Source organism: Zosterops lateralis (genome assembly GCF_965231275.1).
Source record: "Zosterops lateralis genome assembly, chromosome: 11".
NCBI classification, from domain to species: Eukaryota; Metazoa; Chordata; class Aves; order Passeriformes; family Zosteropidae; genus Zosterops; species Zosterops lateralis.
In genome coordinates, this window is record NC_139771.1 from 4376085 (window position 1) to 4399429 (window position 23345).

At 39.0% G+C, this 23345-nt stretch overlaps 1 protein-coding gene across 1 annotated transcript in view; it reads left to right on the forward strand.

The window, feature by feature from the left end:
• DOCK3 (dedicator of cytokinesis 3) overlaps positions 1-23345 on the forward strand; it is a gene marked incomplete at its 5' end in the record, with an annotated part of 197309 nt that overhangs the window by 61408 nt on the left and 112556 nt on the right. The window contains 2 exons of the mRNA XM_083869273.1: positions 6955-7103; positions 19673-19757. Of these exons, the coding sequence (XP_083725399.1) occupies positions 6955-7103; positions 19673-19757 (234 nt within the window). The remainder of the gene's footprint in view (positions 1-6954; positions 7104-19672; positions 19758-23345) is intronic.

Genomic DNA, 23345 nt, shown 5'->3' on the forward strand with positions numbered 1-23345 from the left:
ATTTAGCCCCAGAATACCTGTCTCATGCTGGCCAAGGTGCATTTCCTGATGATGGTGATGCCTAAGAGTACCAACAGCATACAAAAACTGATAGCAGGAAGTGTCAGTCACCAGAATTGCCTCATATTTGTTTTAACTTGTTTCTGTAACTGTTAAATGTTGTCATCTTGTACTTGTCCCAAGTTGCTGTATTAGACAACTCAGGCATCTGAAGCTGTAAATAAGGAGATATGAGAGTCAAGATGCACATCTTGCCTGCAGGGAGTGTAATAACTTGTACTCAGAGCTATTTACATGTGTGGCATAACTCATGTTTAGAGTGGAGAAGATGTTTCTATCATATTGAGTTACTAGAAATAAAATTAGACTCTGAATTGCACATTGGTGTGAGTTAAGCATTTAAGGTCTGTGGGGTGGTCCAAACAAATAGGAGAAAACTCTTCTTGAAGAAGTGCAGTAGATTGGGACTAACCCATTGTAAAAACATTTTTCTTTGTAATATTCTGTGGAGAGCTCTGAACTGAAACGGGTTGATTTGTTAAAGAGAGCGTTGTGACAACAGGTTTAAATATTACCCACTGGTCTTCATAGGAGATCTGAGGAAAGAGAGCAGCTTTTGTCAAGGCAAAAGAGCTTTGCTGACACTCTGAGGATTGTCCTCCTGTGTCCTGTTGTTCCTTAAGTGCTACTATTGCTGCAGAGCTACCTGAGTTCCCCTCTGCAAGGGGTTTAAAGTTGTGAAAGGCTGTAGGGTATTTGGTTTGCAACATATAAAAGATAGCACCAAGTTTTTGGATATGTTGGCAGATAGCTTTGATTTAAATACACCATTTTGGTTTTGGACAGAACAAACCATTGTTTTCGGTTCATTGTAAAGAATTTGAATGCATTTAATTATTTTTTTTAATGTGCAATCCAATCCAATGGAGTTCTGAAATTATTTTGGAGGCAATCCAGTTGTTGCTTTGCTGCAGAAGGTTTCTGGTGAAGCATATTAAATGCTCCTCAGGAGAGGGGGAGGTCAGCACAAACACTGCAGAAATGGAATTTCTAATACATTTAGGAGAAATCGGGGGGGAATAAGGAGGGATGAGAACTTTGCATATACACTGCGAGTGTGAGGTGCCTGTATCCAATGAGCTTATCTGTGATCTAGAGCTTCATATCACAGGCTTCATTCTTCTGAGAATTTAGTTTTATTTTGCTGCTCAGGAAAAGCCAGGATTGTTAGTTTCTCCTTGGATTGTTGCCAGGAGTGCAAGGAACCTTTTTGTGAAGTTACTGATGTAAATTCAATATATCTTTCAGCTTCTGAGCTTTTTGGAAGAAGTATAAGGACATACTATATCTAGAAAAAAATTACTGTAGTACTGAAGTATGATATATGGTAATTCAAACACATTATTTAATCTAATATAAAGGAAAAGCTTGTAGCAACATCCCTATTTATCTTGTACAAGCTTTGTTTTGTTGTTTTTTCTCTGCTTTTACTTTCTTTATTGATGTTACATCATTCTTTTTGCTGCTTAAGTTCTTCCCTTGTCACATGTCAATATTTTAAGCTATTTTACTCATTTTCAATGGCAAAAGTCTGAAGAACTTATTTTTTCTGCCACTCTGATTTACTGGCCTTTATTGCACACTGTAAATTGAAATGCCCTCTGTGAATACAGTAGAGAATCAATTTAGATTTTTATTGGAGTAAATAATTTCTGTTTGAAGCAAAAAGCTATGAATATTCATTAGACAAAATAAATACAATTCATGATAATGCATCCTTATGAATAAATTGAGAACTAATAGAGACTTTCAGGATAGAAGACTGAAAAAAACCCTAAACTGAGATGCCTTTCTCAGTCTGTTACTTGATTTGGAAGACTAATGATGTTTATTAGACTTCACAAATGTAGAGGTCTTTCTTAACTTTAACATGTCTATGATCCAGTGACTCTCTGAGTGTTTAATGGTGTCCTGTCAGAGAGGGGTGAGCTCAAACCCAGCTTCTTGTGAAAACCGCAGGATGGTACCTCAACCCTTAGTAAATGGAGTTTGTAGCTTTAATTAGGAGAAGTTGTAATTTATTAACTTTATTCTTGCTTGATGTTATTTTCTCTTATTTGTTGTCTGTTTTTTGACTGTTTTTAAAGTCCATTTTAGTCCTGTAATCCAAGAGGACCAGCTGTCTAGGCGCATATGGACAACTGATGAATATGTGCAAGTATTAATTCTGTTCTCAAATTGATGTTTCCATGGGTGCCAGTCAGGACACCTGTGTATGGTCTACATCCCCCACACAGAATTTTACTCTTCAATTCCTTTCCCTATTTTTGAGACAACTTTGTGCTAACCTGTAATCTAACCTTTATTGATCACCTGGCACTTGATGAATGCTCTCTAATTTGATAGGTAACGTTTAAGGTTTGCATGGTAATGATATTACAGATTTTGAGTAAGATTAAGCTGTAAATATTGTAAAAAGCTTTAAATTCCAACAGAGTTTTAATATAAAGTAATTTGCTTAATTAACATCATCCTGACAAAACTGAGAAGAAAGGCAGGATTTTTGTGTTGTTTCTGGCTTTAGTATTTCCTTTGATGTGCTGCTGGTGTTTGCAGGCTTTAATATCTAATGTAGATACCAAAATCCGTAACAAGGAACCTGGGAAAAGCTACTCGCTTGCTTTCATAAGGAAAATATTTTTTCTGCCCTTGTCCCCCATTACAGCTTAAGGCAGTTTTACAGGAAATGTCTTAAGGGACTGCTCTTAAAAGAGGCAAAATCCTGACTTTACAGTGGTGGTAAATGAAGTCATGGTAACAAAATGACTATAAATAGGTCATCTGCTGTAATATACCAGTCTGTTATATATTTTCATGCTATGTGGCATTTATTTAGAGAAGAATGACAGAGGCAGCCATAGTGTTTCAGAGCCATCTGAGGGAATTGCATGGAAGCAGGGCCTGTCTGTGGGGTATGTTGGGGTTTATGGCCAGGTGGGCTGGTGAGGATCATGAGCTCCTGTGCTGGATGTTGGCCGTGGGGATGGTGCTGGGGAAAGAATTCCAGCTGCTTCCACAGGGCTCAGCCGAGCTGAGGGAGTTCTCTGGGACAGCAGCTTTGGGGCAGGAGAGAGGCAGGAACGGGAGAAACAGCCCCACAGGCAACAGAGCTGGGGTCCACACTGGGATCTGTGTGGGCAGAACCCACCCTGGCACAGGGGATAATTGTGGGGAGGAGCTGCCATGGACTGACCTCTCCATTCTCTTGCCACTGTGGGGAGGAGGTGATTCTGTGAAGGATGGAGGACTTGGGAGTAAAGGGAAAAAACACTGCATTTGGGAAGGGGGTGCTTGAGGACAAGGGTTCTTTGTGTCTTTGTATCTCACCACCCAAGTCTATTGGAATTGGCAATAAATAAATTCCTCAAAGAGAGGTCTGTTTTGCTGGGATGGTGGTGGGTGAGTGAGCTCCCTGTCTTTTGAACTCACAGATATTGTCATTTCCTCCCCCTGCCCTGGCCTGTTGGAGAGAGGTAGTGAGAGGGGGACCAGGTGGGGAAAGCTCCACACCAAACCCATCTTCTGGCTTTTGAACTCCACAGAGGTAATATGGAGTCATCAACGGAAAAAGAAAATACTGCCAGAATTCCACTTTTTGATGGATAGCTGCACATCTGAAGATTATCCAAACATTGATTAGCGTGCTTGTTAGTTATAACAGATCAAAGAAACACAGAAAATGTTTTTTTGTCTGGGGATAGTAAAATTAGGCAACAAGATGTGTTAGAGGACTTGTGCTGCTTGTGAGGAGAGTCCCAATTCACTAAAGCCATCCAGGTTCTTTGTTTGTGACTCATTTTAATTATTACCATGAAAGTCCTGCAGAAATATTTACTTTTATATTCCAGATTTGCCAAATATGTTTATAAATGCACACAAATATGTTTATAAATGCACACAGCAGATCATTCTGGATGGACTTCTTGCTTGGGAGCCTGTGATAAAGCCGACTGAAAAAAAGAGAGCTTAGAGGTTGTATGAAAATTAACTGTGAAACAGAATGCATGCTTACACATCAGACTGCCTTGTCCATCTTATATTTAACTACTAACAAGATGATAAAGTTTCACATTTATTTATGGTGCTACTCTAACTAAAATTGAAGGATTGTAATAATTAAGATTGTGAGATTGGGGGGGCTGGGGCAGGTTCTGTAAACGTGGTGTCCGGGGCCATCTGTTTTCCAGGGTTTTTTACACAGGGGTAGGAATCCTGATTAACTTAGCTTAGTGTTGAATTTTGAAGGTTTTTTTTTTTTTTTAGTCTTGAAAGAGAGAAGGCATTAAAATGTGAGTATCTCCTTCACTCCCAAATGAGACTCATTAGTCCTTGGGCTCAGTGTAATGTGTAGTGTGAGGAGGGATGTTACAAACTGATTTTTGACTGCTTCAAACACCCTTCTGGCTGCAATCCTGGAGTAAAGCCACTTTCAGCTCTGTTCCAGCTCTCCTTTCTCTCTCATGAGTGTTTTCCTTCACTATCATGGATCTTGCATCTTCATGACAGTTTCCTTGAGATCACAGGCACAACTCTGCTGGCTTCCACTTTCTCTTCCTTTCTTCCTTGCTCTGGACCTTGGATTTTCTGGAAGGACACTTCATGTTTAGCTCTCTCTCAATACTTGTGCATTAATTTTAAGGCAGGTGAAGCACTTGTGTTCTGTAGTCTCCTTTATTTCTATTTAAAGTCAGTACTTCTGATACTCCTGTATAAAATGACTGTTTAAACATAACCATAGAAGATACTGTAATTTAACCAGCATGGTGTTCTGGGCCTGACTGCTTTGATAACCTTGAACCATCATCATAGGAGTGAGAAAGTGGCTCTCTCTCTCTCTCTCTCTTAGCAGGTCTATTTGGGAAGTCTGAATATAAAGGTTTAGGACCTGATGATAATTTCATTCCCAGCTGTTTTAATATTCGAATATACATAATTTGTGTTTTTGATACTACCAAACTCAATCGTTTTCATCTTGTGTTTTAAAAAGTGACAACCTTTCCTGGTCACATAAATAGCACATCAAAATGGACATTTCCTGTCATACCTGCTGTCATTGTCAGCTTATATGGAATTTACTTGTGACCACATTTAGTAATAAAAACTAAACAATATCGAGTAATTTTATACTTTTCAGCTATGCATGATTATCTTCCTTGCATAAATATTTTCAGCCCCAGAAATTTATGTCTTTCTGTTAGGTCTGGAGTCTGATTTTCTTTCTTTCAAGCGGGACCAGAACCAGTGTTGATGCAGAGTTGAAAGATTGTGCATCTTTTCGTCTCAAAATTGTTAGATAGGAACAACTGATTATGCCATCTGTGCTTAACCTGCTTCAGCAAAACAGATGTGTAATCAGGTTCAGAGAAATTAAAAAAAACACTTATCAAAATGGATTGCATTGATGTCTGTTTTCCTAAGTCATGCAAATCTAGTGGTCTTATAGGAAAACAAAACTGAAGTAGGTGGAAGTTCTTTTTTCATCTCATCTCAGCTATTTTTGGTAAAGAAGTGAAAAACACTTGTTCTAATAATATGTTGCAACAGAAAACACTTATGTTTCTCTTTGTGGATGTTCCTCTATCAGATATAGTCTTGGTAGATGCAGGTGTCTTTATTTAAGAGGCCTTTTATAACCCACTCTGTACAAGCAGAGATGTGATCAAGGCAGTGCCAGCTGATGAAGACTCCACATCAGTCCATCTCCTCAGTGTGTTCCCAAGTGAGATGCAAACACTTCAGGCTTTGCAAAGTGGTGGGAATGGAGCTCAGCTGTTCAAAACCCAGCATCCAGCTGCATCAGGAGATCTTAGTTTTGTTCTTGGGCTCCTCCTTTGTGGTACATTGGCGGGTTTATGCAGTATTGGAGACTGACTGTGTGGAGAAGAGCCCCTTTGACAGACAGTCCTGACCCAGCACAGAGTGGAGTAGTTTGGACACATGTCCTTATTTTATCTTATCTTATGAGTGGCCTTGGTTGTTGGCCTCAAATTTTCCTTTTTGGGGATTCACATATAGTTATTTCCTGCATGGGAAAAAAATATTTCTACTGCTGTCTGGTTTTGGAGATTTGGTTTTGGTGAAGAGGGTTTTTTTGTTTGTTTTTTTTTCCATAATTGAGTAATACCAGTTCTTTTGGAAAGGATTACAGTGTTAGTTGTGTAAGTTTTGGGGGTATTTTCTGGTTTTGTCTTTATTGATGGTGGTAGTGTGGGGGGCTTTTATATTATCTATGGTAATTTTTCTCTGTCAAAGTACTTTTCCTGGTGGATTTTATTATTAATTGCTTTAGTCCTTTTTAGAGTACCAGGTAATGAATTTTCACACACACATCCCCCCCTTATACCTGGCTGGATTTTAGTAACTGGAATATCACAGATAATTTAAAACTGCTTTTTTGTTGTGGTGACTCATTGTTGCTGCCTGCTCAGATCCATTCAGTTAGCTGCTGAAAGAAGTAAGGTTTTTCACCTCTCTATTTCTTTAAATCTTAAAATTTTACATTTACTGTATGATTGGAATAAGGGATTCCTTCTGTGCCTAATGAATCCTCTTATTTAGCATTAGGTTCCATCAGAAAACGGCCGTCTTAGCAGATTGAACCGAAACCTCAGGAATAAGAAGTTATTTAGTGTGAATTGCATCAGTTAACACTACATTTTTGATGTAAATACTTTAAGGCTTATAAAAACTGGATTGATGTTCCTCTAGGGTAATTAAATGAAAATTGGGTAACTTATTAATCTCTCTCTCTCCCTCTCTCTCTCTCTTTCTCACACTTTGTCTTTCCAAACTTATTCCTCCCCCTCTCTTTCTTTCCCATCCTTTTTCCCCCCTCCCTGCTTCTTTCCTTTTCTCTCTCCCTCCTCCCCGCTCCTCCCCAAAATGCCTTTACAGAAACATAAGGTGGATCTTTTCTACAAACTGCGGCATGTGATGAACGAGCTCATTGACCTCCGCAGGCAGCTGCTCTCTGGGCACCTGACACAGGACCAGGTGCGAGAGGTCAAGAGACACCTGACAGTGAGGCTGGACTGGGGCAATGAGTAAGTACTGGCTCCTGTTTCTTCTCATTCTTCTCAAGTCACTTTTATTAGCAAAAAAACCCACACAGCATTTGCTTCCCAATAGTATTTGTGCACAGGGAGAATTTGGGATTATTTGAAAGTCAAGTATAACTTTTTGCAGTGAGTTTATTGCCTTCTGCAGTGTGTTTTGCTCTTGGTGTGAAATGAGCTGTTTAACAGTAGGCCTTTCTTAGGGCTCCTTCCACTCGTAAAAGGATTAGGTCACTTCACTTACTTGGTGTCAACCTAGAGAATATTAGACCTGGGAGGATGTATTCAGAGGTACTTAAAACACATTTTTCTTCCATTGAGGAGTTATTTTGATGGTTGGTGCAAAAAGTAGAGAATCTCACAGTTAACCAGGGCCATTGGAGCTGAGGCTATGATATTTAGACTTTCTGTATCATGAAGCTTCTCAGAGGTTTAGAGTCTCCTTGGTGATTTTGTGGAGAGATTCTTTTAAAGGCAAACACAAGTGCAATTCATTCACATCAAAATGATGATAAATTGCCATTAGACAGAAACAGCTCTTGGCCAGACTTGTGTGTCCTGCAGTGTGGATCAGACAGGTACGTTGTGCATGACACACGTGGCTCTCACTCTGAGACAAGCAGCAACTCCTTTCCCAATGTCAGTGGGATTAGTGCTAATGAGCAAGTGGGAGTGGGGAGGAGTCCTGTAAGTTGACAGCTAAGAAGAAAAGCCAATGTTTGTCCATATTTGCTATGTTTGTTTGATTCTATGCCTCGGTCACCTACCTCAAAACCCCCTCTGAGGGACATACCTGAACACCCTGATGGAGCTCCCTGGCTGCAATTGTTTCTCTCTTGTTGAAAGGAAGCTCTGAAGGACATAGACCAATAGATTGCATCAAGTCCTTCTGCAGTGTGGAATTACAGATATTTTCCATTCTTATTCCCAGCAGAGTAAATGGGAACCAAGAGACTGTTTTTGAGCATTATGCCTGCCTGGTTTTGCTCAGAGTTTATGGATCAAATTAGCAACAGGAAGCTGCAAAAATGCTGTGAGGAAAAAAAGATGAGGAGAGCAGACAGCAATGCAGCAGTGAAGAGAATAGGTTGTTCCACGAGGTGCCTGTAGACCTTTTTTGATGTAAAACCATTAAATAGGAATGTAATTCAAATGATAAAGGTAAATCTAATGCATAAAAATTATGGAGAAGCATCAGTGAAATCAGTAAATGTGTTCAGGATTATATTCATCTACTCAGGATGCTTGTTTAAAAAAAAATTCTGTTTCTTACTACAAATATTGAATTTCCTAGAGAAAGGCATGCACAATATCAGAGATATATGAAATATTTAAATCTAAATGTCTGGGGCTTTGGGGGTATTTCTGCAACATACTCTTTTCCACAGAATTTCTGTAAGAGTTCTGCCACTTTCTTCTAGCCCCCTTCTCTGAGTTTTATCACGAAACTTAGGACCACCTGTGTTAATCTGCTAAAAACACTAATGATTTTCATAGACATATTCACATAGTGTAATGCCCTTTCTCAAGTATTATAACAGTGTTAATTGCTGCTCTGTCATACTTGAGATTTGGAAATAAAATAAATGAAAAACATTGTTATTAATGTGCATTAATGTTGTCTGAGAAGATTGAGTTCCCTGCAGTTTGAGCAAAGCTGTAATTACTCAGGACAGTACAATGTAACAGGAGATATTCTATTGCCAAGCAGCTTTCAGAAAATAGTAATCTCACACGTCTCATATGTAATATGTTTGCTTATTCAGTGAGAGACTACTTTTATCCTGACCTTGATCATCAATGAATTGTATTATCTGGGAAGGAGTGATGCAAACATGAAACTCATATTTCTTGACATCACCAATTACGTATATTTTTTTTCCCACTTTGTTAAACTGATACAATTTTCCCTTAAATACACTGGCAGTGGCTCTGGAAACCATCCCATGTGTTATGGTAGAAGCTGGTGGAAATCAAGGGACAGATACACTCCTTGGATGAATAGCTACAGATTTCTCTTTTTTTGTGAAAAAACTCATTTAGACTGTTTTTAGACCTCCTATTTGCTTAGTTTTTTGTGCTTACTGTAAATATTAAAAAGTTTTGCTCCGTAGTTTGGCCTATTAAAATATGGGAATATTATTTTACAATTATTGCTGCTAACCCCCTGTATTGTTGCTAATCATTCTTCTAGCCCAATACTGATTGCCCCTTCCTGTAGCAATTCCATTTTTTGTTGCTTACACATTCTTTCTCCCCTGTACAAAAGAAAGATCCTAGACTCATCCTTATGTTCGTTTCATTCATCCATTTGTGCTTTCTTCTTCATTCCACTTACCCCCAGGTAAGGTTTGTACACATGCAGGGCTGATATTGCTGCTGCAGAAGTTTTTGTATTTCCCAATCGGAATTTGCTGCCTTCAGATGAGCACCTTGCTGGTTTTAGACTTGCACTTTTAAGCATCTCTCCATGTATTTTTGCACAGCTGAAATCTCATCTGCTGTTCTCTTTCCTGCTTATCTCACTGGGTTTTATACAGAATATTGCAAATAGTTCTGCTTTCTAGCATGTTTCACTCTGATACAATTGACCATAATATTGATCTATGGAAGTCTGAAATGCTGTTGGAGGTGTCCAATGGTCTGCGAATAACAAGGAAAAAGTTGTAAAGCAGGAAACAAACATTATAAAGCTGAAGTCTGCTATTTATCACCTCATTTAAGTCACATTATAAAGTTGAATCTTCAGTTCTTCAGCTCATTTTCTATCGGCTTACAAGTGAAATGGATACTTGATTTTGAAATTTTTTTTTTTTTTAAGTTTTTTTTCTTGAATATGAATGGCTAAGTCTTTCAGCTTTTACTATGGCTAAGAATGGGAAAACAGAATGCAGCTTTTCTGCTGATGGAGAGCTGTTTCATTGTAGAGACTTTTGCATCAAAAACAGAGCTTCTATTTGAAATGTGAATCCTCTGCTTCTGCTTCAGTGCCAAAAGCTAATTGCAGCAGTGTGTGCAATACCTTGTGTGCCAGAAAGGCAGATGAAGCTTTCTTCAAAGTAATTCAACTTGAAAATCAGAGGTCATCTCACCTGATCTTCCAGACTGATTCTTGCAGATTAATGTAGCACCTGTCAGGAGTTTACCAGAAAGCATCCAGGTCTCCTTGCATACTCAGGGAAGACACTTCCTTCCCTATAATTGTGGAATATATATTCTATGCTTAGGGTCAGAAACAGAGTAAGGGCGGGGAGCCACCAATACCTTGATATTTTTGACAAATAAAAACCATAAACAAGATGAGTTTGTAGGCTTATATTACTTTTTAGTCAGAGGTTATTCTTTTTTCCCATAAAATGTTATTAAAATCACTGCATTAAAAGAAATCTTCCAGATAGTTGCCATAAATTCTGTACAGAAAGATCCACAGGTAGCCAAAAGGTACAAATAAGTGTTTAAGAAGAAAAACAAAGGGCATAATATTAGCAATGAATCTTTCACAGTGTCATACAAAGAAAATGAAACACACTTTTAAGGTCATGATTTTTCTCCTACCTCAGAATTGCAGTTGCAAAGCCAGTAGCAGTTGGTTAGTACCTACTGACTAATGACATCCATAACTGGAGGGCAGGAATCGTGTGATTCAGTAAAGTCAGCACAGTCTTTAATTTCAAAAAGCCCTGAATTTCAGTGCTCACACTCTTAGATTATTTTGGGACTTGTCATATTTTCTTGACATAAAAGGAATAAGAATGAGTTTTTGGTAATTAATTATTGTAATAATGGTTGTAACAATTAAATATTAAAATTAAAATAAATAATTATAAATAAATATAAATACAGTAACAATAAACAATTAAATATTACAATTAAAGTTAAATATTGTAATAATTGTTGTAACAATTACCTTAAAATTAGTAAAATGCATCTGGAGGTAAGAATTGAAAGTACAGATACCTGTTTGGAGAATTAAAGGCAGTTTTATTGCAGTAGCTGTCATTACATCAAAGGAGATCAAAATAGGAGTGACCAACTTAAGCAACTATAAAGAAATGCCTTTGAGAATTGAAGGAAAAGCAGCTACCATTTCTGTCTGGATGTACAACATCTTTCCCTCTCCTGAATATAGTTGGAGTAATGATCAAGTTGGGATTAAAGGCGTGAGGAACTTGGCTGAAAGTCAGTCTTTGAGGAAAATCTGAATAACCTCTCTCTGTAGCCTGATACTGCCATGCTCAGAAGTATTTGCTACAATTCCCTCTTACTAGTTTCTAACTAAGATTATTTACCTTCATCTCATCTTCATTTTAAGAAATAATTTCCTATGTAGCACTACATATATTATATCAGTATATATAATATATATGTATATAATATCAGTACTTTACTAATTTCTTTGTGGATTGCAGCCCCTGCGGTTTTTTGTAGTAGTTTTAATTCTGTCCAAGGAAAGTATCAGGTTGTATTAGTAGAGTCTCATTTTGGCAAACATGTTTTTTTCATGTGTTTAATTTTCCATGGATTTCTGTATCGTATTTCCTTCAAAGTCTATTTTAAAGTCTGTACATAGTTTATGTGAGTAACTGCCAGGATCATTTTCTTTCCCTTCACCATCTTTATTTGTGTAAGAGAAATACAAATGATGTTAACTGAGGCTTTGGTATACTGAGAGAGGGAATACAAGAAAAAATGGTGGTTGCAAAATTAAAGCTGAAAATGTTGAGGTAAGGTGGACATTTTTTGGAGCAAAGGGGATGAGATCTTGCATCCTCCAGAGATGTGATGAGCTCTCCCAATCTGTTCTTCAAGATTGAGTTTGCATCTGGAAGATTTATTTTTTTTAATGTCAAATGACATATTTCTGCAAGATTCTTCTAGGAAGAGTTGTCCTGACTTGTGGTTTTATGAATTCTAAATGCTGTAGTGCTTGTCTTGTTAATAAATGAATGTAATAGAAATTAGGACTATTCTTCAAAATTATCATTAAACTCTAGTTTATTATTTTTAGAAGCCAGATAACCCTGAGTTGTGTGTTCATCTCTTTCACTATTAAAAAGCCCTGTATTTTTGTCAGTTGGCTTGATTTCATATTACTTGACAGAAAATTGTCTAGAGATTTTAGGTGGTGGATTTTTAAAATGTTTATACCCCAAAGAAAGAGAAGTTGTGAAGACTTTTATGTAGAAAAGAGGAGGAATGTCTAAATGCCAGCTGGAGGTATCCCAAACAGATGCAATCAAGAGGTAATTGATAGGCTTGGGAATATTTTGTAGGTATACTTGGGAAATATTTTTGAAGGGCAGTTCAGTGTGAAGCAGAATAAAAGAGCACAAGAATTTGCATGTAAAAGAAAGTATTGTGGATACAGGAACTGTCAAATAAACAAACCAGCACATTATGTAATTTTTATGCATGCTCTGTTTTGGAGAAATACTGCCTGGCAGCTGAGGCTCTTCTATTCCCCCAGCATTTGATAATAGAGAGGGAAAGTGGGCCACTGACTGTCATTGCCATCTCAACCATTATGTTGTCAGTCCTTCATAGGCAAAAAAATAATTGATACAAATTGAATGTACAAACCTGAACTTCCACCTGCACAGTAAATGGCTGCATGTTTGTGCTGCAGCCAAGACACTCTTATTTGCTGGGAGCAAGTGTTGTGCAGGATTAACATAGTATTAGAGAATGAGAATCTTCTGGGCTGAAAATCCACAGTGTTAAGGGATTTAACTAAAAATAGGGTATTAAGTTTCACAGGGATGCTGCTGCAGTTGTGTTGAACATTATTAAGCAGAAGATCATGTTCTGAGTAATGAGTGCAGGCACTGCTTCACCCCAGCCCTCCAGAGAGCTGAAATTATGTGAGCAGAACCTCCTTGGACTGGGATTGGCTTGGCCAGGTTTTCCTGGGCAACTTCAACAGAGCTCCATGACTGCTCTGGAACTGCAGTTCACATACAGTGGTTTTGATAATGTTAGTAGGGAAAAATTTCCCCTCAGCACACATATCTGTGTGCTGAGGGGAAAGCCCTTTATCAGTGCACTTTAGGGATGGAAGTGTACACACATGTGAATGACAGGGTGTTTTGGAGGTTGTTTAGATACGTTCAGGAAAGATTCTGTGAATGAATTTGATGAGCATTAGCATTTTAAAAAAATCTTTTCAGTGATCTCTGACTGATTTTACCATTTTTTGTATTATATTTTTTGACTTTATGTGATAAGTAGGCTCAACTGGCATCTGCAGGTAAGGATTACCTAGTGTGTCCTTATTTTAATCTTCTTCATTTGGTAAATAGATGCAATCATTTTTATCATTGCAGCTGCAGTTTTCAGATACTGCTCCTAGGCCACAGATAACCTGTGTTTGATAGGTTTAATGAAAACAAAGTGTGAAACCATGACATTAACAATGTAGCTTTAGAATTTGGTATTTGATATGAAACTGTGTGGAGAGGATAGCTGAGAAATGGGTAGAGGATAAGGGACACAATAGCTCTTAGACTAATATTGTAACTAGAAGCTAGGACAAGGCCAGCATGAGGATGAGGGAGAGAAGCTGAGATCATGAGAAAAGAGGAACTAAATGCTACAAGGCGATACAACCGTTGCAATATGCTGATATAACATGAAGTAAGCTATTGTGTAGTCACTACCAATCAGGAGCTTGGCTTTTGCAATATGTATGAACTAATTACTTAGAATATAAATGTAAGCAAGAAAACAAAATCGAGCCTGATTGATCAACATTGGTTGAGTCAGTCTCCCTCCATCCAACAAATGGTGACCCCGAAACGTGATACGGCACCACGGTTGGAGGAGTAGGGTTTCAGGTCCTGCAATCAGAGGGACGGCGAAAGAAGAGCTTCCGCGCCCCGGTGCTCACATCGGTGGGGCCAGCTGATACGTGCTGCCGAAGACCTCTGGGAGCTGCACAGCGCTGACTAATATGGAGAGGCAAGCAGCATATAATTTATTTGCCTGTATGCTAAAAAAATGGCAAGTCCAGGGTATAGATATTAAAAAGGAGTTGCCAGTCTTGCTAGCATATGGGTATGCTAAAGGGTGCTTTATAAACCCCCATACAGTACATAAGCTTTCTGAATGGCAAAAATTTGGGGATAAGATATGGGAGGCAAGTTTAGATGATGACAAAACAGCTAAGAAGTTAGGGAAACAGTGGTGAGCAGTACATAATGCTCTGCTGCAACACCAAGTAGAAAAACAGGCAGCTCAGCAGGCAGTAGCAGCCCAGGGAAAGAATCTGATGTATTCATCAGAGCCAGACTTTCCCTTGCCTCCTGGATGTACAACAGTACATCTGCCTCCAGAGCAAATGGGTGCCACCAGAGGGGACACGGTAGCTGCAGACTCTGTACCATCAGCTCCCCCAATGCCTCCAGTTGCTGCGGGTCAGCTGACAGATTCATGTCCGTTACCATGGACTGGGGAGAGCGATGAAACTATTCCGAAAGTTGAATCAGATTTAACAGAGGTAGTGGCCAGGAATCGGAGGGAGGCATGGAGTGCACTAGCTAAAGAAGGAGTAGAACGAAGGAATGCACAGATGATAGAAGCAGGGAGCTCGATGGCATGCCCGGTAATAAATAATCCTGCACCGGGAGGAGGTGTCACTGCCCAGTTGACTTCCCTTGATTGGAAATTACTTTCCCAATTGCACTCCACTGTTAGCCAATATAGAGTAAACAGTGAGCCTGCTCGGCAAATGCTGGATTATATCTGGGGTACATATTTGCTGTTGCCAGCAGATTGTCGGGGTATTTCTAAGCTTGTGTTTACACCCCACCAACTTTTGTTATTTCAAGCTCACTGGCAAGCCCTAGCGCAGGAGTCAGTTGCCACACAGAAACAACCTGGAGATCCTCTACATAAGGTTACCTTAGATAAATTGCCGGGAATAAGCAATTGGATAAGGACAAAGGCACAGGCTCTGTTAGAACCAGAAAAATGTTGAGAGGTCATGAAGCTCACTAGAGCTGCTATGGATAAAGTAAAAGATCCACATGGAACCCCTATATATATATGAGGATAAAACAAGGTAGAGAAAAACCATTAGGCAAATTTGTAGATCAACTAGTAGAGGGAATAGAAAAAGCTAGAGTGCCACTCTATATGCAAAGAGCTATGTTAAAACAGTGTATACTCCAAAATGGTAACCAGGCTACAAAAAACCTAGTTAACACCTTGGGAGTTAATTGGTCCGTAGAAGAGGCTCTAGAGAAAGCAGCATCTGTACCCTCTGGGCCTCAGGCATTTATTGTCGAGGCTATTAAAAGGCTAGGTGAAACATTTCAGAAACAGGCAGCTTTACTTTTGGGACGATCTTCTACTTTTTTAAAAGGATTGGACATATTACTGAGGGATTTATTGATGCTGATTTTACAGGCGAGATTTGTATTTTAGCACGGACACTGTATCCTCCGGTGCTTATTCCAGCTGGCACCCAGATAGCTCAATTGTTACCATTTTCGACCTTGGCTCCGGAACATCGCTCGGAAACACAAAGAGAATACTATGGTTTTGGCTCTACAGGAGGATCAGCATTCTTAACACTGGACCTGCTAAAGTGTGCTTACACCCACAGGTCCTGTGTGGATTCCCAGCCGCTGGACGCGAGCAGTGAATGACAGCACCCAGCAGTCCAGCAGAAGGAGAGCGGCATCGCCTGCTCCTAATCCTTCAACCTGTGATAGCTCGGCTCCAGCCAGTGGCCTAATCCTCTAATAGTAGAAAATAAAACTGATGTACTAACATTGTTGCATAAACTACAAAGCACCCGACTACAATTAATTAAGAGTTCTAACTGTCTGCACTGCGACAAGCCTAACTGTGGTGCTTGGGTAAAAATAATATTGTGGGGCTTGTTGCAGACAATGGTAGGTCTTTCAACAGCAGCTTGCACAGCCATGGTGCCCACGCTGCTCCTTTTATTGGCATTGTTATAATTGGCAGACAGCCATAAAAAATTATACAGGGTGCAGTACTGTGCCAGAAGCAGTATACCTTGTTCAAGATTTAAGTCAAAGAGATAAGCTGGAATTGGTATTTTTAATAGAAAGAGAGGTGTGTCGCCTGTTGGCACAAAAGGCTACTCTCATATTGCAGACAACCTGCAAATATGGGGTGGGGATACCTCATATGCATCAGGTGGATCCTGCTGATTGGGACATGTGTTGTCGCTGCTGGGCTCACAGAGCTACCAAAAATAGACGAAAAGCAAAACATGTGGGTCACTTGGGTTAATCAATCTGGTCAGGATAATTTGTGTTTATCACTTGCCACGCCTTCCAATCCATTTCGCACTTGTTTAATTAGAAAACAAGAATGTGCAAGAGAAGCGTGGAAAAGTTACATTTCTCATTGGCAAAATGAGACAACAGCACAATGAGAACATTGCTCTTAGTTTGCTGAAATCATTCAGCAGGGCAGTTCTTCTCGCTGTAACCCTCTCCTGCCTATTGATTTGACTATATGGCTCGGGAAACGCCATCTTCTTAGAGCCCTTGTTCAGCAATTAAAGAAAAAGAGGGAGAATAGGGAAAAGAAGAAAAACATTCGGGTATTAGAATGGTTACAGCCACCCATGCAACAATGTAAAACTGTTTTTCAAAAATCAGAAATGTTGGCAGTCCTTATCCATAAAGGCAGACAGCGTGCACGACAGATTATGGAGAATGAACCAGGCACTATTCTGTTGCCAATAACTCAAGATATACTGCAATGGTACATTGAAAATCATGAAGAGGTGGGCCTTGCTCTGCTGGGAGGAGGGGCCACAGTTGTGACAACGGTAAAGTGGCCCCACCCTTGCAATGGGTGGGAGAACAACAGTGGCTGAGCAAACCTCTGCGGAGTGAACAGCCCATCCCAAAAGCAATCACAGTTTTCACAGATGCTGGGAAAAAGTCACAAAAAGCTGCTATTACATGGCAGCAGGGAAATGAGTGGCAAGAAGTAATATTGCCTGCTAAAGAAGGGGATTCGTTACAAACTTTGGAATTGTCAGCTGTTGTATAGGCCATGAACCAGTTGAGTCCTAACTGCAATAACAAGGTAAACTTGTGGGATCCCCCAAGAGTGATCGTTGCCTCCATCCTTGCCCCAGGTGTAGCAGGGTCACACGCCTTGGGTCACAAGCCTTAACACAGTTAAGGTGATTGGCTTGTTAGACAGGTAAACAACTTAACATCACATCCAACATTATATCTGATTTAGTAACTGATGTTAGCAGCCACGACGATCTTTACAAGCCCTTGATAAGAATTGTAATGACAAAGTAGAGTTATGCGGTCCTGCAGCTCGTATTTTTGCATCTATAACCCCTAGAGTTGCACAGCTCATGCATTGGTGTCACTTAATACACTTGCATGTTGGGCTATAAAGCAGGCAGATGTTACTACAGAGGTCATATCAGCACTCACTCAAGATGTAAACAGCCTGAGACAGGCAGTCCTTCAGAACAGAACCGCTATAAACTTTTAGTCTAACACCATGGCTAACTCAGCTTTTGAAAGAAAGGCTATAATTTTTGCTTATGATTTTAATTGTCATTCTATGTGTAAGATTGGTGTTTGCTTGCTTTTTTTTTTGTCGTCAGTCCCAAGTGCTTGCAACCATTAAAGAAAAAGGGGGAATTGTGGAGAGGATAGCTGAGAAATGGGTAGAGGATAAGGGACACAATAGCTCTCAGACTAATATTGTAACTAGAAGCTAGGACAAGGCCAGCATGAGGATGAGGGAGAGAAGCTGAGGTCATGAGAAAAGAGGAACTAAATGCTACAAGGCGATACAACTGTTGCAATATGCTGATATAACATGAAGTAAGCTATTGTGTAGTCACTACCAATCAGGAGCTTGGCTTTTGCAATATGTATGAACTAATTACTTAGAATATAAATGTAAGCAAGAAAACAAATAAAATCGAGCCTGATTGATCAACATTGGTTGAGTCAGTCTCCCTCCATCCAACAAAACTGCATTGAAGAAGGAAAGCTGCTCCCTTTTTTCCACTGAAAATATAATTGATTTGAGCAAAGAACTGAGAATGTGGAAATTCCAGTTTGTCAGTAGGGTGTTTCAATGACCGTATAGTACTGCCAGGGCAAGTGAACAGGGCTGAGCTCTGTTTTGGATGATGATTTAGGGATATAAATAAAGAAGGAAAACCTGCTTGGGCAAAGTTTCATAAAAAGAGTTACAGACTTTGGAAACTTCTGGGTACCGTTTAAAAGCCCTGTGGTGAGCATAAGTAGCTGAGCTTCCTCCAAACCACTAGTTCTCCCCAGCTGTTGTTTTAAGCCAATTGCTCAGAAAGAGACACTGGATTGCCTGGAGCCTTCTGTTATTGCTCCACACAATTACTCCAAAGTACCAGAGAGGTTTTTCTTAATAAAATTTTTCATTTGCCATCAGGAACAAGTCTGTGCAGAATGTTTCCCTCTCTGATTACAAAATTAAATTGACTTTTCCTTTTCTTTTATAGTTCGTGACAGAAGGAGTGCCAAGGTGCTTTGTGAGGGCACCTCTTCTGAAGTTTGGGGTTTTTTTTCTTTAAGACTGTTAAGAATTTCAATATGAAATGTCTAGAATGAAGTGTCAAAGTTGCAAAAGGCAAAAGCAGGAAAATGATTAATTTGTGTGTTGGTTTTTTTAAAAATTTACTCCCAATGTGTGTTTATTGTAATGCTCAGAACTCTTTGTGCCTCAGAAACTGAAGATCTATGGAGCAAAACCTGGGATTTGTCACCTTTAAGGTTGTCTTGTTCTGCAGTCTGCAGTTATTAATTAATCATTAAGAGTTTGCATTTATTTGTCTGGATAAAGAATATCTTATTCTGTCTGCTACTCCTGTAAAATTGTGACCTGAACTGCCTTTTCTACAGCTGAGTTCTTTAACTAGTCATCTTTGCACTGGTATTTTTTTAATCAGTTTATATGTTTGATTTGAGCCAATATATTAATTCTGTTCAGAATAATGAAGAATATTTTGTGTGTGTTACAAATACTGATTAAGATTATTGTTATTGCAGTTATTGTTTCTCACTAAGAAAAAATACTATGTTTACATGGGGGTGAAGTTTTAGGGACACCAGGAATATCAAAGCAGCTTCCCAAAGCTCAGGATCTGTTGACATATTTGCACAGAAACTTTTTAATGGAACTTTTTCTATATGTAGTGAAGGATCTTACTCAAATACTTCAGCAGCAATCAAAGTATGAGCTTTATTTGCCTGCTGTATTTCCATGTACAAAATTACCTTGTTTTGGGTATTGGACCAACATATTGGCCAAAAGCTTCCCCTGCATTAATTGCCAGAGCTCCACTGAAATCAGGGAACAAAAAGTAACAAGTTTGTAGAGGAGAGGGATTTTTTATATTTGCATTGAATTTTCTTTAGCACTGTTTAATGGTTTACAATTGCAGTAAGAGTGGAATAGTTGAGTATTTCTGTGTCCCCACCCTTGGGGAGGGACATGCAGGAGGTGCTGGTGACCATTCATGTGCCAACTGACGCTGCTCCTTCCTTCTCTTGCAGACACTTGGGCCTTGACTTAGTTCCACGGAAGGACTTTGAGGTTGTGGATTCAGATCAGATCAGTGTTTCAGACCTTTATAAAATGGTAAGAAATTCTGTGGGAGATTCCTCTGAGTTTTCACTGTGAGAGAGAAAGAAGGGAAAAGGATTTTTATTCTTTACTCTTATATATTTTCTTGTTTGGAATGGTGTTGTAAGTTAAATGTCTTCATTTGCACCTTGACCACTAGAACAGTGTCTCTGGTACCCTAAGCTGTGGCATGCTTTGATACATTTTAATTTCAATTTACAAAGTAACATAGTGTTAACTCTTGGAATGTTCTCTGAGTCCAGAAAAAAGTCCGTGAGAGCCACTATTTGATTCTTTGAGTAGATTTGCAGATGAAGAATACCTCAGTGAAAAGTCTGAGTTAGTGGTTGCATAGATAATAGACATCTTGCCCTGTTGCAAAGACTTTTTGAGCTCAGGAAAAAAGGGGAGAGAGGAGAGAGACCAGTGCATAAGTTAAGTAAAACTAATTCTTGAACATAAAGGCCTGCTGTAGGTCAGTGCTTCTTAGAAAGCATGGATTGCATTTGAATAAGAATATTTGGATTTTCAGGTGAAGTAGTATAATTCCTTCACTGGAATGAATTCCAAAACCTGTCATTATTAGTCACTTTTACAGTCCTGTTTGTACATAATGAAGTTGAAATTGCTTTGGAAATGTGATTTGTGCCATTAATGCACTGTAAAGACACTGGTGCATTTTACAACTGTGTTTGGATACTCTATTAGTAGGACTAATGCAGGTAATGTTGGGTTGGATTGTGATGTTACTGTACAGGGAGAAACAGCAGGTAAAATTAAGGAAACTGAATGAAAACCATTCCTCAGATGCTGTTTTATCTAAATAAAAACCCCTCAGCAATTATTTTATTCAACTTCCTCACTTAATATCTTCCAAAGAAAATAGTTGTTTTCTACATAATGTTGCTATAGTGTCACTCACTCGCAGGAAGCTTTTCATTTCCTGTTTTAAAACAGTTTTGACTTTCAGCTATTTAAGATAAGGGGCAGAGAGGTCCATGGGTTTGGTGTTCAAAATGTGACTTTTCCTTAAACCAAAGCCGTGTTTTGTAAACAAGCTGATTTGGATAATTTGCACCATATAACAGTGGGTTTCATGGGAAGAAGTAAGAATTATTGCATGAGAAATATGAACATACAGCAATCTATCATGGTAATTTTTAAAGTTTGTTCCTAATTTGCTGTGGTCTGAGGAGTTCGGTGCCAGTACAGCAGAGTTTTCCTTCAGCACAGCATGGAAATAACTCATAGCAAATTCCATCAGTGAAGACTCAGGTGTGAGATTAGTTGCTAACTAAGGATTGGTTTATTACTCTGAGGTTTATTCTGCACCTTTTTTTACTCTGACTACTTGGAGTACTGCAAATCGGCAATTTTTATTGCCAGAGCAGCCTGATTATGTCACCCCTTAGTCCTGTGACCGTCTCTGTGCTGCTGCATCCTGGGCAGGGCTCAGGACAGCACCATTACTCACTTCACACTTCACTGCTGCCGGAGCCTGGAGATGCAAGAGGACAGTGCTGTCTAATCACATCTCTTCACAGTCAGTTTCAATTCAGAAGCAATTTCAGGAACCAAAGCAGCTGAAAACCTGTTACTTTTTTTAAACTTAAATTTGATTAAAAAATGAAGGAAGGATATGTTGGTGACTTGGGTTGTTTTAGGGTTATTTTTAATGTAGTTTGGGGGTTGGTTTTATTATTTAACAAAAACCCAGGGAGAAAATCCTCCTTACTTGTGACAAAATACTTAATGGATTCTCAAATGAGCAGTGACGTTTTACATTGTAAAATAATCTTGCGGGAATAGTTGTGAGAGCCAGATGACTTTCTTATATTTTCAGGATTGTAGGATGTAAATGTAACATGGAAAACACTCATTAGCAGAACAGTGGGTGAGGCAACACATCAGACTTTTCTCTCTGTGACAACAGATTCGAGCATTTCTTACTCTGTCATTAGACTTAGCACTGCTCTTCTTGATAAATTGTAAGTTGTTAAATTTGAGCCTCTTTTTTGGCTCTCATGTTTCATTCTAAGTGTGTTTGTGACTGCTGGGTGATCCTGTGTTCATCTCTTTGGCAGAACTGTTGTGCTCTGAGGTCTTGCACATCCTGCTTCTCCACGTTACTCATTCTGAAGCTAAATGCCAGTGGCTGCAGGATGCACAGCATTTGTCAGGAATTGTTGTTTGCTCCTGGAGGAAAGCAAATTGCCCTTTCCCTATGACAATGTTTGTGACTTTAACAAATATGACAGAGCACTTTTTAAAAATACATATTACTTTTGAATGGTGGGAAAATATGTTTCCAGAATTCTGCCACAAAACTCAGCGCTGGAGTTGCCACTGGATTGGATTTGTCATTTAGGAACACAAAGTCCTGCAGAATGTCAGGAACACTTGGGTGGGACATTTTAGTGGCAGAGTTACAAGACACAAATGTCTGAAGTCATTTCACAGATCAGAAATGCTCAAAGCTGGTGATTAATTAGGTTTAGCTTTTCTATAAAGTTATTGAAGTGGCTGTGTGTCTTCAGGACAAGTTCAGGGGGTTCATGAAAGGCACAGCTGTGTGTAACTGCTGCAGCTTAGGCATTTCTTCCAACTGTGTGAGAGAAATGACAGGAGTTCACCAGAGTTTCTAATAAAAAAAGATAGAGTACCTAAATAAATAGTTTCAAATTAATGCTGCCATCACCTCATTACTGTTTATTCTTTATTCAAATGGTAAATGTGATTGTTAACAAGAAATAGTCAAGAAAATAAGAATTCAGTTACCCAAAACTCTACTAGATAAGGAAAACAACTGGACACAAACTAGACAGGAAGATCATGAAATCTTTGTTGTGATTTTCTTGGTTGTTCTTTGTAAAACAAAGCGATTGAGAGGGAACAGGTTTGTGTATATTGGGTTCTAGAGCCCAGTAAGAAGTCAGATGAGAATATGAAGATGGAAAGCAATCTAAGACTGACTTGGGAATGGTGGGATTCACTCACCAGGTATTGTTAGGAAAGGAATGAGGAAGAACAACACTGAAAACTGATATTGGTAGATAAGATATCATGAGAAAAAGGTTTGATGAGAAAATGGAGGTAAGGGGAATTGACAGCTCTTTCAGTAAGTTAAGATGCTCACTAACAGGCCAAGTTGGATAAATTAAGAATTCTCCATTTCCTCCAGGCATTAGAGGGAAAGGAAAATTGAGATTACAGAGAGCCAGTTTACAAGACCGTAATTACAGAGAAGTATAATTGAATAGCACAAATGGGTAAATAGAAAAATTAGAAAGGCAATGCACAAATTCAAATATAACAAGCAAATGTGGTCAATTGTATTGAGAAACAGTTTTGTATAAATAACCTCATACTAATTGGAAGCTAAAGGAAAGTTTTTACACTGGGGGAAAACTAACTGGCACATGAGGCAAGAAAATAACATGGCACTTAATGTTCTCTTGCCCCATAAACTCCGGTAAGGTGGTAACTTTATCAAGAAGTTTTCAATTCCAGGAGATTTGGAACTCTGTATATTTTAGTTGGGATCTTTGGAAAAGCCATATCAATCATGTTAGTGATAATCATTGAGAAGATGAGGAAAGTTCC